The following is a 19,495-nucleotide window of genomic DNA, read 5'->3' as shown; positions in this document are numbered from 1 at the left end:
ACATGAAATGCAGGCTAGAAAATACATTAAATGTATTTCAGTCATGTCTCTGTTTGAGCTGTCTTTTACATTGCCTCTTATCTTTTGATAATAAAAATGGGTTGTGTGCCTATAAAGAAGTTTTGCCTCTGGTAGTGTTCTTGTGCCAAAAGCGGTGCTTATAGTCTCCAGAAATTACCTCATTGGACAGAAAGGGGTACTCCTCCACGCAGCCTCAGCAAAATACATTTATTTCAAATGTAATTTATATAAATAATAGTACAAATAAAAAAGTAGGTTTCTTTACATTAGGATGTTTGATAATTGACTGCAAATCAAGTCATTTTAGTAAAAATTATTAAATAAATAGAGGCACCGGCAAATAACAATCTCATTCATGTTTTAGTGCATCGGTTCACTCTGTGTTCTTTGCGATCTGGGCTCTGCTCATGTGACTGTCTGTTTCCTAAACTGGGAAACAGTATACGGATAGCTAGTACAACGAATTAGCGCCATGCAAGAAATTATGTTGAAATAGCTTTTCCAGAGGATATGAATGTAATCAATCGCAAGTATACTAGATTGTTATTTGTCAATCATATTGGTAAATGCATGAATGTGTCAAAGCTAAGTGTAGCCAGTACATTTGTGCTTGCTAGCGAATCAGCTAGCTAGTCTCAGCTAGCTTTAGTTGGTCCGCCTACGATGACAAATTTCAACAGAAATACAATAAATAAAGGTAGGCTATGGCCTCTGTAGACATTTAGCAGATTGTTTGTTAGGTATCATATGTGTATGTGTTAAAATACTTGTATAGCTAGGTAGTTATGCTAATATCCGGGACTGGCACTTAGGATTGCTAGCTACCCCCTCCTAGCTAACTTTAGCTAGGTGCTAACTTTAGCTAGGTAGCTAACTAGCAGCTTTTTTTTGTATTGGCTATTTACCAAGTTTAGCGGGTTAACATTGCTAGTTAGCCGTTTTCCTGGGTAGCCACACACGCAGAGTCTGACAAATTAGCGAACGGAAGTTATGAAAAAATATTTGCAATTCGCTGGGCTTCTGGTTGCTAGCTATCATTTTGAAAGGATTGGTTGTGTTTGTCCACCGAATATGACACGTAGTTTAGTTTTCTATCAAGTTAATATTTGCTTGCTAACTTTGTTTTTGACTACTTGGTTGATTAGCTGACCATTTTCTAGCTCGTTGGTTAGCCCAAGTTGTTTCATAACCATGTCTTGAGTTAGCTAACATTAGCAAGCTGACCGCAGCAGTTTTTACTTTCGATATTTGGAGCACGGTCGTCAATAGCTCTCTGACGGAAGGTCCTAGGATGACGGTAGAGTTTTTGTATTTTTTTAATATATTTTTTTACCGATGGTCCGACTCTTTCCGAGCCAGCAAGGATGAAATATGCTGCTTTCTGGCGCTCCCGTTGGTTAGGGACCATCGTAAAAGTGCAATACCGGTGATTGCGTGTATGCATTTTTGTTGTTGCAATCACATTTATCTTCAGTGGGGTTTTAACAAAGGTTGGCATCCAATGTTTATGGTGCATTACCGCCACCAACTGTCCAAAGGTAAAACAAACAAACTCCATACAGTGATTGGGGGTGTAATCCAGATACACTTTTTTTTTTTTTTACAAAACTCTCTCCCATTTCTTCAATAGCTCCCTCCCCAGGCTCTTGGGCCTGAGAGGGTAGCACTGCTCGCAACAGCAGTGATAACTTGAAATCCATTAGTCCCAGGAACTGCTCGGCCACATCCACAATTATGTAAATCTTCCCTCCACTTTAGCCATTCCGTTGATCACCATTTCCATAAATATCAAAGTCCACCTTCTTTACACGTAATATCTCTGGCTCCTGCTGGTGGGAGGCCAACTCTGCAGCCTGCAGTGAATGCCTATCCAACTCCATGGAGTCCTTATAAGAATCATTCATTCCCTCAACCATTTGGATCACCTCTGCATATGAAATGCTCAGGACGGCTCTGACTTTGTCAACTTCATTCTCTTTCGACCTCGACGGGCACTCTGAAGATTTCCACCACAGCTGCAACACTTTACACGGTTTCTTCATTACATTCACCATTAACTTTTTTTCCACACCTTCCACCTGCAGACATTTTGTACATGTCCAAACATGCCACGGTACACCATTTACACTGCAAAATAAAAGCCTGGAAATAAAAGCTCTTACCAGGTTTACTCGGGTCGGGAGGGACTCCACAAAAAAAAAAAAAACAAGAATAAACACTTTTCTTTCTTGCCATCAACTCAAAAATTCATCCTACGTGCATCAACCGCTCCATGAACACTCTTCAGCACTTTGATTCCTACTTCTTCCGAGACCCCGGAAATGAATGCCTTGACAGGTGCTCTTCTCCTTAGCTCAAAGCATGACACAGCACAGCCATCCATTCGCCCAGGATTCCAAAACAAGCTTCTTCTGTTCAGCAGAAACACAAACAAATCAAGGCTAACCCAATCCTCCTGACCGCCTTTATTTCCACTTCTCTCCACCATCTTGGATACTTCCAACGAATTTGTCAATTTGGGCCCCAACCCTCCCAGAAACCAGACTCCCAACAGATATGAGGTATTCTCAACACTAGGCGTCTTCTTTCCCACCCCAACTTTGTTCCTTTCCCATTCTTCCTCATTTCCACCTCCTTCTAATTCATGTTCCACATCCTCCTTCATCCTTGTCTGTGCTCTCATCTTCTCCCGACGTGCTATTGGTTTCAGACATGTTCCTAACTTTTCCATCGGCCATGCTTCTTTCAGAGTTCTCTGCTTTCCCTGCATTCCATTATTGAGGTTTAGCCCTATATGAAGATTATACACACTGCGTAGGGCCCCCAGTCGCTGAAGGCCCCAGCATTTTATTAGTTACCGCTAACTACTAAGGGTGATATATTTGAACCATTTACAAGGATACTGTTCAAAAGCTTCCTATCAAGGTGAACTAGAGATGTAAAACCACAATGTGAAGTAACAAAAATTACTCTGGATACAATCAGTAACATGAAATGAATATCTCTGGAAGAAATAAAGACCCGCACACTGTTGAAAAATTGGATAGTTCCAAAATTGAGTCTTGAATGCAAAATAAGGATGTTCATTGAAACACGATGCCCAAAAAAACACATTGTTTTCACTTTTTATTTATGCACCTTCTAGCACTATAATACATTTTTTGGGGCACCATGTTTCAATGAACATCCTTATTTTGCATTAAAGCCTCAATTTTGGATCTATTCCTTTTTTTGACAGTGTGTGGGTCTCTTTCTTCCAGTATTCTTATTTTGACTCCTACGCATCTGGAACATACACTTTTCAGTAGATCATTCAATAATATTCCTGGAAAATTTGGGGTAGGTGCAACATAAGACAAAAAAATGACAAGGGTTTGAGTGAGAGGACTAACTGGTGTCTCCAAGTGGCCACACACCAAGTGTGCCCAGTTCCTAATAATTTCAATGCACTTTTATGACTCAAAGAAGAGTCTTCAACTATAAGGTGCTTTTATTTGTATTTTTTTTTATTATTTTCCTAGATGTGCCACTGAGGAACTAGAGCAAGCACACTTGTAGTTTCGTTTGGAACACAAACCTGAATCCCCGCAATTACACAATTACTGTTGTTGTTTACATAATCCAACGGCCCATTATAAATCACAATCTGTTATCTGTCATCTTGTTACAAATCATCAAACATAGTGATCATAAATGTTCACACCGTTTATGACATGTTTTATGATATTTGGATTCCCAGGTGTTTGGCTTGCTTGTATGACATCAAAGCGGTATTTATTATAATCCTCAACATCTCATCTTTCAAAATACAAGTCCTCTTCATTTACAGTATTTCCCTCACTTACGGGTACAAGTGTAAAGGGTTAATTCACGTACAGATAACATTTTAAATAGCTTCCAGTACAATTGACATATACACCTAAAACCACTTGATGTTGGGTTTCTGACCTTCCCCGCCCATAGGTACGCCCATTAGAAATGCAATTTTTTATTGAACTGATTTTGCATGAATATATACTGTGGTGGGTCTATAATTTTCAATAGCTCACGATCCATATAAGCTACAGATCAACTTGATCTCTTATCAAAGTACATGTTTGTTTTGTTTTTTTAATCCTCCCGTTTGATTCGCCAGAAATATTTTTCATATTAGTGTTTTGGTTACTAATGCACATGCAGATCTTATTTTCTATAGTTAATATCCAGATGGTTTTGAAATCCAACACTGAAAATACTTTCCAATATTGTACATATTTATCATGTACAGTCACCTCATTTTTGCCACCCTTGATAAAATTGAGCAAAAAATACTATAACATTAATAATTTAAATACGGAACTATATTGTATGTTAAAAGAAATTGGTGACGTTATACTAAACAAAAACGCAACAATTTCAAGATTTTTCTGAGTTACAGTTAATGTAAAGAAATCAGTCAATTGAAATAAATTAATTAGATCCTAATCTATGGATATCACATGACTGGGCAGGGGTGAAGCCATGGGCGGGCCTGGGAGGGCATAGGTCCAGGCACTTGGGAGCCAAGCCCAGGCAAAAAAAGGATTTATTACAGACAGAAATACTCCCCCCCCCCCCCCCCCCCCCCCCCACAGGTGAAGAAGCCGGATGTAGAGGTCCTGGGTTGGCATGGTCTGCGGTTGTGAGGCCGGTTGGACGTACTGCCAAATTCTCTAAAAGAAGTTTGAGGTGGCTTATGGTAGAGAAATGTACATTCAGTTCTTTTGAAAAATCTCTGGTGGACATTACTTCAGTCAGCATGTCAATTGCATGCCCCCTCAAACTTGAGACATCTGTGGCATTGTGTTACGTGACAAAACTGCACATTTTAGTGGCCTTTTATTTTTCCCCAGCACAAGATGCACCTGTGTAATGATCATGCTGTTTAATCAGCTTCTTGATATGCCACACCTGTCAGGTGGATGTATTATCTTGACAAAGGATGTAAACAAACTTGTGCACAACATTTGAGAGATATAAGCTTTTTGTGTGTATGAAAAATCTCTGGGATCTTTTATTTCAGCTCATGAAAAATGGAACCAGCACTTGTTGTGTTTATATTTTTGTTCAGTGTATATTGTTTTATAGTAACACAATTGGACAGAGAAAGATATTGTTTAACAAGTAATACGAAAACATGTCAAGGTAAACAGCACCCCTGTTTTCGAAACTCCAGCAACCACCTACTGTAAAATATAGGGGTGGATCTTTGATGTTATGGGGCTATTTTGCTTCCACTGGTACTGGGCATCATGAACTTTACCAAGTACATGGACACACAGTTTGCAGTGCAAGTGGTGTCGTGTATTCGGGTTGCTTTTTAAACAACATATGGTGTGCACTTTGAGAAATCACCAGACTCTTCAAAGTCTATTTTTGAGACTCAGCACCATAGACTCATACTCGGCACAAATACATATATCACTGGCCCTTCAAATACAACCCCAGTTGTTCCATCTTGGATTGTAATTTACATCAGTCTAACCACAGAGAAAGTTGATGAAACGCCACTTTTTGAAGTCCTGGAATACAATATTCCATAGCGCAATGATCTGTGTTTGGACCCGATTTGGATGTCTGTCTTACTTGGAATTCCAATTAGGCCCACCGGTCAAGATTTTAAACTAATGTGGCGCTGCCTGCCAATGATTGTGTATTCCCAATCGGACTCTCTTGTGTTGGTCATCTTTGTTTATAGGAAAATCTCCCGCCCCAGTGTTGGAAAAATGTTCCCCTTGTTTAAAATGCCTTGGGGCTTCAACCCTAAGGTTGATGTCCACGCCCACCCGGAAATCTAATTAGCATAATACTAAAATATTCCTTAAAAATCCTTAATTTTAAGCTAGAGAGATCTGTTTTTTTTGGGGCATTGGATGCGTCTCAATCCACTGCGTCCGCCTATGTAACACTTCTGTATTTGCGATGACAGAGCTAGTGGTGTTTGTCAGACCATGAGACATCCCGAAAATCGGTCTTCTCACAAAATCCTCTTTAGCGTCCGAATAGTTTGGCCTACAAACTATGACCCTTCTATGGAAAGATGACTCTCACAAACACAGTGGTGTTCTCCGTTTTGCTCCATGACCCCACAAGCATCTTGGGACTCGTCTGAAGTTTGTACAGCCGATCTGCCAACTTCTGTCCGTAGCGTCTGAACATTTTGGGCTACACCCTAATATGACCCCTCTGTGTAAAGGTGAGACTCTCCGGAACACGTACATGTTTTTCTCTAGGACGCCCACGGGCCTCACAAGACTCGAATGAAGGTCCCGCGGTACCAGTTGAACAAAATGAATGGAGTATTTAGTCAGACACCAATTGTGCAAGTTCTCCCACTTAAAAAGATGAGAGAGGCCTGTAATTTTCATCATAGGTACACTTCAACTATGACAGACAAAATGAGAAATGAAAAAATCCAGAAAATCACATTGTATGATTTTTAATGAGTTTATTTGCAAATGATGGTGGAAAATAAGTACAAACAAGCAAGATTTCTGGCTCTCACAGACCTGTAACTTCTTCTTTAAGAGGCTCCCCTGTCCTCCACTTGTTACCTGTATTAATGGCACCTGTTTGAACTTGTTATCAGTATAAAAGACACCTGTCCACAACCTCAAACAGCCACACTCCAAACTCCACTATGGCCAAGACCAAAGAGCTGTCAAAGGACACCAGGCTGGGAAGACTGAATCATCTGCAATTGTGGGAGCAATTATTAGGAAATGAGAAGACATACAAGACCACTGATAATCTCCCTCAATCTGGGGCTCCACGCAATATCTCACCCCGTGGGGTCAAAATGATCACAAGAACCGTGAGCAAAAATCCCAGAACCACACGGGGGGACCTAGTGAATGACCTGCAGAGAGCTGGGACCAAAGTAACAAAGCCTACCACAACACTACGCCGCCAGGGACTCAAATCCTGCAGTGCCAGATGTGTCCCCCTGCTTAAGCCAGTACATGTCCAGGCCAGTCTAAAGTTTGCTATAGAGCATTTGGATGATCCAGAAGAAGATTGGGAGAATGTCATATGGTCAGATGAAACCAAAATATAACTTTTGGTAAAAACTCTACGCGTTGTGTTTGGAGGACAAAGAATGCTGAGTTGCATCCAAAGAACACCATACCTACTGTGAAGCATGGGGGTGGAAACATCATGCTTTGGGGCTGTTTTTCTGCAAAGGGACCAGGACGACTGATCCGTGTAAAGGAAAGAATGAATGGGGCCATGTATCGTGAGATTTTGAGTGAAAAACTCCTTCCATCAGCAAGGGCATTGAAGATGAAACGTCGCTGGGTCTTTCAGCATGACAATGATCCCAAACACATCGCCTGGGCAACGAAGGAGTGGCTTCGTAAGAAGCATTTCAAGGTCCTGGAGTGGCCTAGCTAGTCTCCAGTTCTCAACCCCATAGAAAATCTTTGAAGGGAGTTGAAAGTCCGTGTTGCCCAGCAACAGCCCCAAAACATCACTGCTCTATAGGAGATCTGCATGGAGGAATGGTCCAAAATACCAGCAACAGTGTGTGAAAACCTTGTGAAGACTTACAGAAAACGTTTGACCTCTGTCATTGCCAACAAAGGGTATATAACAAAGTATCGAGATAAACTTTTGTTATTGACCAAATACTTATTTTCCACCATAATTTGCAAATAAATTAATTAAAAATCCTACAATGTGATTTTCTGGATTTTTTTCACTCATTTTGTCTGTCATAGTTTAAGTGTACCTATGATGAAAATTACAGGCCTCTCTCATCTTTTTAAGTGGGAGAACTTGCACAATTGGTGGCTGACTAAATACTTTTTTTGCCCCACTGTATATATGGAGACTGTTTAGTGCCCAAAATAAGGTGTTAAAAATAAAAACTTTCTTATACAGTTGAAGTCGTAAGTTTACATACACGATAGCCAAATACATTTAAACTCAGTTTTTCTATTTCTGACATTAATAATAATCCTAGTAAAAATTCCCTGTCTTAGGTCAGTTAGGATCACCACTTTATTTTAAGAATGGGAAATGTCAGAATAATAGTAGAGAGAATGAACTTTTATTTCTTTCACCACATTCCCAGTGGGTCATAAGTTTACATACACTCAATTAGTACTTGGTAGCATTGCCTTTACATTGTTTAACTTGGGTAAAATGTTTTGGGTAGCCTTCCACCAGCTTCCCACAATAAGTTGGGTACATTTTTGCCCATTCCTTCTGACAGAGCTGGTGTAACTGAGTCAGGTTTGTAGGCCTCCTTGCTCGCACACGCCTTTTCAATTCTGCCCACACATTGTCTATAGGATTGAGGTCAGGGCTTTGTGATGGCCACTCAAATACCTTGACTTTGTTGTCCTTAAGCCGTTTTGCCACAACTTTGGAAGTATGCTTGCGGTCATTGTCCTTTTGGAAGACCCATTTGTGACCAAGCTTTAACTTCCTGACTGATGTCTTGAGATGTTGCTTCAATATATCCACATCATTTTCCTCTCATGATACCATGTATTTTGTGAAGTGCACCAGTCCCTCCTGCAGCAAAGCACCCCCACAACATGATGCTGCCACCCCCGTGCTTCACGGTTGGGATTTTGTTCTTCAGCTTGCAAGCTTCCCCCTTTTTCCTCCAAACATAATGATGGTCATTATGGCCAAACAGTTCTATTTTTATTTCATCAGACCAGAGGACATTTCTCCAAAAAGTACTGTGGATATAGATACTTTTGTACCTGTTTCCTCCAGCATCTTCACAAGGTCATTTGCTGTTGTTCTGGGATTGATTTGTACTTTTCTCACCAAAGTACGTTCATCTCTAGGAAACAGAAAACGTCTCCTTCCTGAGCGGTATGACGACTGCGTGGTCCCATGGTGTTTATACTTGCGTACTATTGTTTTCTGAAGTCTTGGCTGATTTCTTTTGCTTTTCCCTTGATGTCATGCAAAGAGGCACAGAGTTTGAAGGTAGGCCTTGAAATACATCCACAGGTACACCTCCAATTGACTCAAATGATGTCAATTAGGCTACCAGAAGCTTCTAAAGCCATAACATAATTTTCTGGAATTTTCCAAGCTGTTTAATGGCACAGTCAACTTAGTGTATGTAAACTTCTGACCCACTGGAACCGTGAATTATAAGTGAAATAATCTGTTTTAACAAGTTTTAATGACTCCAACCTCGGTGTATGTAAACTTCCGACTTCAACTGCATCTCTCAGATATTGGATAAACACTTCAGAACAAACTTCCTTTGTATTTTTATTTTGGGACTATGTTATTCCATGTAGTGATTATGTTATTTCATTTGTTTGAATGGGCTAACAGCGGTAAGGCAAAAATAATTATTCATCAAATATTTTTTTTTGATACTTCAAGGGGTCTTAAAATTCAAATAGCAAGATTATCCTTGCTGTGACATTCCTAAAACATTTCCATATAGCTTAGTAGTACCCCATCCCCCGGCTTAGATGGGGCTTAGACTCTTATGGGTTAAGGGAGTGCTAAAGCTGTACTGTTTTGCATTGGCAGTGGTGTTTTGCCAATTTGGAACCAAAACATGACAAAATTGTAAAACAGCGCACCGTTTAGGCAACCTTCCAGATGTGAGGTTTTAGCTTTGGCTGCATGTGTATGCTAGCCAGAGAGCTGCAAACTTGCATGTTTTTATTTAAGGACACAGAATATTTTAGTACTGATCTCCTAAATAGTTCCAATGCACTCATTGGGGAATGCTGCCTCTAGCTGCCAGTTTACATAATGGGCTATCTTCGCCAATCATGCTACTAATAAAGTTCAGGCCTAGAACTGCCCCCTCACATCACACAGCACACACCCTCATGATCTTCAATGTGGTCCTCTGTCAAACTCTCATTTTCTGTTACTTTTCAATAAAGTAAACTACTAGGCAACCCTCTTTTTTTCCTTCTCTTTCCCTGTGCAAAACCTATGCCTACCCCACCACAACAACTAACTACAATCTCCTTCTTGGCACTCTCTTGCCTCCCCAGCCTCTGCATGGCGAGCTAGCAGCAGCAGAAGTGACTCTCCCTAGAGCAGGCAGAGAGCAGTGGTGTGGCCCCGGCCTGTACAGGAGGAGAACCATGGCCTCTCGTCATCAAAGGAACTCTGTGCGGATCCTGTCCACCCGGGAGCGCGGCTCGCAGGCCTTTGGCTCCCAGCGCCTCCTGCAGCAGATGGTGGAGGAGAAGGTCCGCTGGATGAAATGGCAGAGTCAGGTAACAGCCAAAGACGACCCTTTATCCCAGTAAAGAGAGAAGTCAAAACTGCTAAATTGGACGGTAATGATGGTATTTTTAAAAAGTTTTAAGAAAGTTTTTGAATAATAAAAGTTCTACATTTGCTTTATGAGTAGTGAGTGATCCTAGGGTGGCAACTCACACACATTCTAAGTGACTTCTCCATTCTGATTGTTTTATACTGTTCAATTCAACTTCAACCAAAACAAATTTCAGCACTTTTATCATTTCTGCCTTTCCTGCACTCAATTACAGTGGTGGAAAAAGTACCCAATTGTCATACTTGAGTAAAAGTAAAGATACGTTAATATAAAATTACTCAAGTGAAAGTCACCCAGTAAAATATTTCTTGAGTAAAATCTAAAAGTATTTGGTTTTAAATATACTTAAGTATCAAAAGTAAATGTAATTGGTAAAATGTACTTAAGTATCAAAAGTAAAAGTATAAATAATTTCAAATTCCTTATATTAAGCAAACCAGATGGCACCATTTTCTTGTTTTTATTAATTTATTTATCTATAGCCAGGGGCACACTCCAACACTCAGACAGTGCCTTGCGAAAGTATTCGGCCCCCTTGAACTTTGCGACCTTTTGCCACATTTCAGGCTTCAAACATAAAGATATAAAACTGTATTTTTTTGTGAAGAATCAACAACAAGTGGGACACAATCATGAAGTGGAACAACATTTATTGGATATTTCAAACTTTTTTAACAAATCAAAAACTGAAAAATTGGGCGTGCAAAATTATTCAGCCCCCTTAAGTTAATACTTTGTAGCGCCACCTTTTGCTGCGATTACAGCTGTAAGTCGCTTGGGGTCAGTTTTGCACATCGAGAGACTGAGATTTTTTCCCATTCCTCCTTGCAAAACAGCTCGAGCTCAGTGAGGTTGGATGGAGAGCAGGATATGTTTATTTTTGAACCATTCCATTGTAGATTTTGCTTTATGTTTTGGATCATTGTCTTGTTGGAAGACAAATCTCCGTCCCAGTCTCAGGTCTTTTGCAGACTCCATCAGGTTTTCTTCCAGAATGGTCCTGTATTTGGCTCCATCCATCTTCCCATCAATTTTAACCATCTTCCCTGTCCCTGCTGAAGAAAAGCAGGCCCAAACCATGATGCTGCCACCACCATGTTTGACAGTGGGGATGGTGTGTTCAGCTGTGTTGCTTTTACGCCAAACATAACGTTTTGCATTGTTGCCAAAAATTTCAATTTTGGTTTCATCTGACCAGAGCACCTTCTTCCACATGTTTGGTGTGTCTCCCAGGTGGCTTGTGGCAAACTTTAAACGACACTTTTTATGGATATCTTTAAGAAATGGCTTTCTTCTTGCCACTCTTCCATAAAGGCCAGATTTGTGCAATATACGACTGATTGTTGTCCTATGGACACAGTCTCCCACCTCAGCTGTAGATCTCTGCAGGTCATCCAGAGTGATCATGGGCCTCTTGGCTGCATCTCTGATCAGTCTTCTCCTTGTATGAGCTGAAAGTTTAGAGGGACGGCCAGGTCTTGGTAGATTTGCAGTGGTCTGATACTCCTTCCATTTCAATATTATCGCTTGCACAGTGCTCCTTGGGATGTTTAAAGCTTGGGAAATCTTTTTGTATCCAAATCCGGCTTTAAACTTCTTCACAACAGTATCTCGGACCTGCCGGGTGTGTTCCTTGTTCTTCATGATGCTCTCTGCGCTTTTAACGGACCTCTGAGACTATCACAGTGCAGGTGCATTTATACGGAGACTTGATTACACACAGGTGGATTGTATTTATCATCATTAGTCATTTAGGTCAACATTGGATCATTCAGAGATCCTCACTGAACTTCTGGAGAGAGTTTGCTGCACTGAAAGTAAAGGGGCTGAATAATTTTGAACGCCCAATTTTTCAGTTTTTGCTTTGTTAAAAAGTTTGAAATATCCAATAAATGTCGTTCCACTTCATGATTGTGTCCCACTTATTGTTGATTCTTCACAAAAAAATAAAGTTTTATATCTTTATGTTTGAAGCCTGAAATGTGGCAAAAGGTCGCAAAGTTCAAGGGGGCCGAATACTTTCGCAAGGCACTGTAATTTACAAACAAAGCATTTGTGTTTAGTGAGTCCTCCAGATCAGAGGCAGTAGATGACCAGGGATGTTCTCTTGACAAGTGAGCGAATTGGAGCAATTTCCTGTCCTGCTTAGCATTCAAAATGTAACGAGTACTTTTAGGTGTCAGGGAAAATGCATGGAGTAAACAGTACAGTATTTTCTCTAGGAATGTAGTGAAGTAAAAGTTGTCAAAAATAAAAAAAATATTAAAGTAAAGTACAGATACCCCCCAAAAATACTTACGTAAAAATACTTTCAAGTACTACTTAAGTACTTTACACCACTGCTCAATTGAGATAATTTCCACACTGCCACGTAAGGCTGCACGATATGAGCAAATAATCTAGGACTTATTTTTAACCAAATGTTGCAATTGTGATTTGACTTGCGGATTAGAGCAAAACTGTTGGAATGATGGAAATAGAATGACTATTCTAATTCTATATTTTGAATATAATAGTGGTCACTTTGAATACAGTGTTGTTTGAGATGACAACTAAAAGAAATGCAAGGGAGTTATTGTGACAGGGTAGGAACAAAGTGTTGATAAGTGTTTCCTAGGGCTACTTATGTAGCTAACATATTCTTGCTTTGCATATTCCTCTTTGACTTAGAAGATACTGTTGCACAAACAACATGCTGATTTAGGTCTACACCATCACTGGTGTTATCAGGCTGTATTAGCTAGCTAGCTAACAATTAGCGTCTCACAAGATTCAGGGCAACTTGCTAAGAAATGACAAACTAGCTGTTTGCTGATGTAAGAAACACAAACTAATAGTCATTATAGAACACTAGTAGAGTTCTATTAAGAAGCTAAGTGAAAACAGCATTGTTGTCATCAACATTGTTGCATGTGCTGCATTGACCATGCAGACTGAACACAAGTGTCTCGTGGTTGAGGAACATCAAATGCGCTCATTGAATGACAGGGGGCATTTCTAGGTCTGTGTGGATGACTCAAGTAGCGAAGTAAACTATAAAAATGTACATTACACATGGCGTATTTAACAAACCAAACATTCAAATACCGGTAAAGAAAAACCCAAACCAGTCACTGCATCATTACCGGTATATCATAAAATACGGTATTACCGCCCAGCCCTAGTTTCAACAGATATGGAATAGTAGTAGTCGATCCATCTCTTGCTGCCCACTTGCTGCAGTAGGCGTTTTGATCTGGAGTGCATTATACAATTGATGTAACTCGTCACCATGGAAACAATGTCCTGTGCTTATCTTTATCATCTTCAGTCTATTTGGGGGCTGTTCTTCAAAATCCCTAATAATATGAAGTTAATGCATCACAATTCGACTTGAATCAAGTCATAAGTTTAAAAAACCTGTCTATTTTGTGTTTGTCATTTTGTGCTTTTAATAATCAATGTGCTACCTCCATGTAAGGCTCTGGCGTTAAGTGATGTTTGTTACCTCACACAGAAAGTAGAGCTGCCAGATAGCCCTCGCTCCACGTTCCTGTTGGCCTTCAGCCCAGACCGGTAAGGAACTCAACTGACCCAGCCGCATGAATCGATTCATGAGCGCATTTGAGAGGCGGGGTTTCCTTTAACATTATAACAGCAGCAGTACCATTCACTCCATGCACCTATTTTCTCTCTCCCCCTCTTCTATCCACTCTGATAGGACCCTCATGGCTTCCACTCACGTCAACCACAACATCTACATCACAGAGGTGAAGACTGGAAAGTGCCTGCATTCGCTCGTGGGCCACCGCCGCACACCCTGGTGTGTGACCTTTCACCCCACCATCCCCGGCCTGGTGGCCTCCGGGTGCCTTGACGGAGAGGTCCGCATCTGGGACCTGCATGTAAGTGGTGCCTTTTCTAAAACACAGACAGACCCCTATTAAGATGAATAGGACAAGTTTCAGGTCCCTGCTTGCTAAGTTGTATTGGTATATTTTATGGTTATGTTAGGTTGTAAGACTCCCATGCACAGCACAGTCTCGACAGAAGTAAATGTTGAGGTGTACCCCAGGGAACTCGCCTTTGTCCGACTGGTTTGTGGCGGCTCCAGGCGTCATAAGGAAACTTTTACATCTTCAATGTGTTGCTATTGGTTGCCTAGTTGATAAACCCTGATCACAGCAGTCCGCATTCCGTAAACATCAGGCAAATGTTTTCTATCCAGTATTGCCGTACCGTTCTTGTTTCTTTCTCTATTAAACCCCCTTCTTGTGTTTGTTTCTGCAGGGTGGCAGTGAGAGCTGGTTCACAGAGAGCAACGTTGCCATTGCCTCGCTTACCTTCCACCCCACCGCCCAGCTCCTCCTCATCGCCACCAACAATGAGCTACACTTCTGGGACTGGAGTCGGCCCGAGCCCTTCGCCGTGGTCAAAACCGGCAGTGAGACTGAAAGAGTCAGGTGGGACACCATTTAGGCACAATTATTTATATTGTGTTCTATTTCATTCTGTGTGACATATTTCAGGAAGATGGATTTTAAATATGTACAAAATGTCTAAACATTTATGTTCCATTCACATGCAACAACCCCCAGTGTAGTGAACATGTATGGTTTGCTCCATCTCTCTCAGGTTGGTGAGGTTTGATCCTTTGGGGCACAATCTTCTGACGGCTATTGTGAACCCCTCCAACCAGCAGGTGAGTCATTCGTCGCTTAGTGCCTGAACGTCATGCTGAGTTGGGAATAAGGCACATTGTTTTCTGTCTAGAAATGAAAGAATCTGCTCAAAGCCTTAAAAACATGGCTGTACCCTAATACCCTTAAACATTCAAGATGACTGTACCCTAATATGTTCTGTAGAATGATGATGAGTCCGAGGTCCCCATGGACAGTGTGGAGATGCCCCACTTCCGCCAGCGCTCCTTCCTGCCCTCCCAGCCTGTACGCCGCACGCCAATCCTCCACAACTTCCTGCACATCCTGTCATCACGCTCGTCGGGGGCGCAAGCTGGGGGGGATGCTTCCCGCCCTGGCGGAGAGGGCAGCGGTGAGCCTCCCAGCATGCCTTTGGGCCAGTACCCAGCCTCGCAGGACCGTGGACTGCCCTACCCAGGTTGCACCCAGCACCTGGGCATGGTGTGCCGCTGCATGGCCAACCGCAGCCCCTCTCTGGGGGAGGGTCCCTCCACCTCCAGGCCTGTTGTCCACCCCGAGCTTCCCCAGGTGGCCTCTCAGCCAGCCCCCCACGCTTCCACCTTTTCGGCCCGTACGGAGCCCCGGCAGCCTTCAGAGCCCACTGGAGCCCAGCAGCGGCCCTCGGCCTTCACTACAGTCTACTACAGTGCCGGCAGCTCCCTGCACCGCGCCGTGCCTACCACCCACGTGGCCAGCCAGCCCCTGAGCCAGCAGCTGTTGGCCCCGCCCGCCAACCACCAACCCCCATCCCGCCCTCTGCCCGGACCTGACTGGACACGCAGCCTGCTAAACATGAGAAGCTCAGAGAATGGGGCCGGAAGTGGAGGGAGCAGTGGAGGGAGTATGGGTGGTGTTGGGGGTGGGATGCTGCCCCCCCGGACCAGCTCATCTTCTGTCAGCCTGCTGTCAGTGCTGCGGCAGCAAGACGGCTCCTCCCAGTCCCCCGTCTACACCTCCGCCACCGAGGGACGAGGCTTCCCCCCGCAGCCGGGCGCCGAACTTGGCCCCAGCCCTGTGGCCAATCAGAGAGGAGGAAGTGGTGGTGGAGGAGGGGTGGGCTCCAGCAGTGGGCACCACCCTTTCTGGGATGGCACGCGCAGCAACCCGGCCTCGTTCCGCAATGTGCTCCAGTGCAATCTTAGCCGCTACTTCATGGAGTTCGACCGCATGCAGGACCTGGAGTTGCCGCTGGGGGCCGCCAGCATGGATGTCGGGGGAGGGGAGGGCGGCCAGGAGCAGATGCAGGAGCTGCTCAACAACAACATAGACCCAGAGAGACCTGGGCCCTCCGTGTCCTCCCACTACCAGCCCCAGCCACCCCCACCTGCCCCTACCGAGAACAACCCCCCTCCCTTCTCTAGCGCCGCCCACTCCTCCCGGGGCCACCTGAACCGCTGCCGGGCCTGCCACAACCTGCTCACCTTCAACCACGACTCCCAACGCTGGGAGCGCACCAGCCCAGCGTCCTCCACCTCCGCTGTCTCCACGCAGGAGGGCCCCAGCTCTCCCTGGCGGCAGCCCCCCAGCCCTGCCTATGAGGAGCCCCATGCATCATCACGGAGCCGGGATCCACACCCCCATCCCCAAGAGAGGGAGAGGAGGGTAGCCCAACCCCCTGAGCCCAGCGAGCTACAGCCCTCCCCAGGCCCTCACGTTGCGGCCATGCCCTTCCCCACCATTGCGTCGTCCTCTGCCCAGCCCGGGGAGCAGACAGTGGGCCTGGTGTTCAACCAGGAGACAGGCCAGTGGGAGCGCGTCTATCGCCAGGCCGCCTCCAGCCGCTCCACCGACGCACCGTCAGAGGCCTTAAGCCAGGAAATGCCTGTGGATAACCCGGATGAGGACTCTCTGAGAAGGTAGAGTAATGAGAAAGGCCTTGGTAGTCTCTGTGGTGTTGTTTTTCGCTCAGACCAGGGTCCTGTTTAGTAGGGCACACCGCAACAAAATATTTTGAAAATGAAAATGAGCATTTCTTATTGAATGAGCTCATATTGTACCACTCTGTTTCGGACTGTTTTCTTCAGTTTGGTATCTACTGAACACCACTTGTCTCACTTTATCTAGTGATCCACTCTGGCATGATAACATTACAGCAAGTGACTACTGGTCTGCTTTACGCAGTATTTCCGTGATAGACTTATATTGTCCAAATAGTTGTATTTGTATAAACCAAATACACTCCCTTTGCAGAGGAGATTAATTGCTGATCCATTGCTTGGTGGGTTTATTCACAGAAGGCTGTTGGAGTCCTCCCTCCTCTCTCTCTCCCGCTACGACATGGGAGGATCCCGAGACCACCCTATCTACCCAGACCCCGCCAGGTACCAATCTTAACCCCAATTAAAATTGTATCATCTTTGAAAGGACAAAACCCATTGAGTAAGGTTGAAAAGATCCTTAAGTTTCCAGGTGTGTTAACAACCTGAAAATTTGGGTAAAGTTTCTGGAATTTTGCAAGCCTACTATGAACCCTACAGCTGTAATCTCCCATTGAACCCTTCTATCTGCGGTTATTTTTTCGTCAGGTTGTCCCCGGCTGCGTACTATGCCCAGAGGATGATTCAGTACCTGTCAAGGCGGGATAGTATTCGCCAGCGCTCGCTGCGCTACCAGCAGAACCGGCTGAGGACACTCTCCTCCTCGTCGGACAGCCCTGCCGGCAACCCCTCGGCCGCCATTGAGAACAGCGACGTGGAGTTTGAGGAGCTAGAGTGAGTTGGCGGCAACCCATCCTGGGTCCGGTTGCCTGATAGTGATTGAACTTAGTCTTACATGTGTTTTAACGATGCATCTTTCCTACAACGGCCCAAGATGTAAATTGCGTTTCCCAAAACACCAAGCAGAGAAAACGTTTGCTAAGTGCGTCATTGAGGCATGTGTCGATATTGATAGGGTCGAAAGAAAGGGAGTGCTGCTCTCGGATCAGCTTTCTCCATTTAAATCTTTTAACATTATAATTATTCCACAATACTGATGATCAGCTCCAAGAAAAATATTATCACCTATGGCCGTGAATATTGAGGTGGCTTATTCTAAGGCTTGCCCGATAATAATTCACTAAATCACAGATTTGGCACATCATTGCACACATGTTAGGCTAGACATGAACTATATTGAGACAAATTACAGACAATAACAAGTATTATAATATAACTAAATTGATTGAACATGAAATGTATTTCAATATGATTGAAATAGGTCTATGGCATACTGTTTATATTTTATTTCTGTTATCTCGGTTTTCATTTTGAAGCATCTTTTTATACATTGGTTGTTGGTAGAAATTGCAACTTTGTATTTGTAGTCAACTTTGTTCTGAAGTTATCGGCGGTCTCAGAGAGAAGGATGAACCGTGTGTTTCTATGTTCAGCAGAGATCTTCTGTGTAGAAAGTAACGCGGAAGGGCAAAACAGTATCTAACGATGCACTTAGCTGTTCTACGAGTGGTCTGAGGCAGGCGTTAGATTATGAGCGTTTTCAGGTGCAAGGTTAATAATGATGGTTTTGGGAAACTGCTCCAGAGATTTAACGATGCTTCTATGAAGGTTCTAATGATGGGAAACCGGGCCCCGGCCCCTTAAAGCTAGAATCCTTAATTGAAACAGTAAAAAAGCGGTCACGCCGCCTCTGTTTTGGTAAATAACTGAGGGATGGAGCTGGAGAAATGTTACCACTTTCAAATTCATAGATAGAGATATGGATGTAAGGACAGATCGGTGGTAGTGCATGCAGGCTGTCGCCAATTTTTTAAATGCACAATTTGCCTAAATGGTTAATGGAAACAATAATGGAAACATAAGTTTTATTGTTTAGTTATAATGTCCTTACATCCAGCTGTTTTTATCGACACAAGACTGCACCATAGCAGGCAATTGTCGCATCTGTTTTTTATGTTTTAAATGTCGACAAAAAGTCAATGGATGAGTTCATGTTGGAAACATTGGAGTTAAACACGCTTATATTTTGGGTTCTGATGGGGTATGACAATCGAACTAAGCTCATGAGGTTATATATATTATATTCTTTAATAATCAATGTATATATAATTAATATATATACAGTGCCTTGCGAAAGTATTCGGCCCCCTTGAACTTTGCGACCTTTTGCCACATTTCAGGCTTCAAACATAAAGATATAAAACTGTATTTTTTTGTGAAGAATCAACAACAAGTGGGACACAATCATGAAGTGGAACGACATTTATTGGATATTTCAAACTTTTTTAACAAATCAAAAACTGAAAAATTGGGCGTGCAAAATTATTCAGCCCCCTTAAGTTAATACTTTGTAGCGCCACCTTTTGCTGCGATTACAGCTGTAAGTCGCTTGGGGTATGTCTCTATCAGTTTTGCACATTGAGAGATTGACATTTTTTCCCATTCCTCCTTGCAAAACAGCTCGAGCTCAGTGAGGTTGGATGGAGAGCATTTGTGAACAGCAGTTTTCAGTTCTTTCCACAGATTCTCGATTGGATTCAGGTCTGGACTTTGAC

The 19,495-nt window shown here is 43.0% G+C and overlaps 1 protein-coding gene across 4 annotated transcripts in view; it reads left to right on the top strand.

The window, feature by feature from the left end:
• Positions 1-372: 372 nt before the first annotated feature.
• LOC110525355 (activating molecule in BECN1-regulated autophagy protein 1B) overlaps positions 373-19,495 on the top strand; it is a 46,050-nt gene continuing 26,927 nt past the window's right edge. For 2 of the 4 annotated variants that reach the window (XM_090234835.1, XM_021605410.3), the window contains exons 1-9: positions 373-718; positions 10,035-10,262; positions 13,821-13,879; positions 14,025-14,208; positions 14,594-14,766; positions 14,939-15,005; positions 15,169-16,859; positions 17,238-17,324; positions 17,529-17,714. In XM_090234835.1, the coding sequence (XP_090090961.1) occupies positions 10,128-10,262; positions 13,821-13,879; positions 14,025-14,208; positions 14,594-14,766; positions 14,939-15,005; positions 15,169-16,859; positions 17,238-17,324; positions 17,529-17,714 (2,582 nt within the window). In that variant the 5' untranslated portion in view covers positions 373-718; positions 10,035-10,127. The remainder of the gene's footprint in view (positions 719-10,034; positions 10,263-13,820; positions 13,880-14,024; positions 14,209-14,593; positions 14,767-14,938; positions 15,006-15,168; positions 16,860-17,237; positions 17,325-17,528; positions 17,715-19,495) is intronic. The other 2 variants (XM_021605403.3, XM_021605396.3) reach the window with 1 other exon arrangement.

This window comes from Oncorhynchus mykiss, chromosome 1, assembly GCF_057628025.1.
Source record: "Oncorhynchus mykiss isolate SJ-2025 chromosome 1, ASM5762802v1, whole genome shotgun sequence".
Taxonomy (NCBI): domain Eukaryota; kingdom Metazoa; phylum Chordata; class Actinopteri; order Salmoniformes; family Salmonidae; genus Oncorhynchus; species Oncorhynchus mykiss.
Note: the sequence above shows the minus strand (reverse complement) of the source record. Positions and strands in the feature narration are given on the sequence as shown.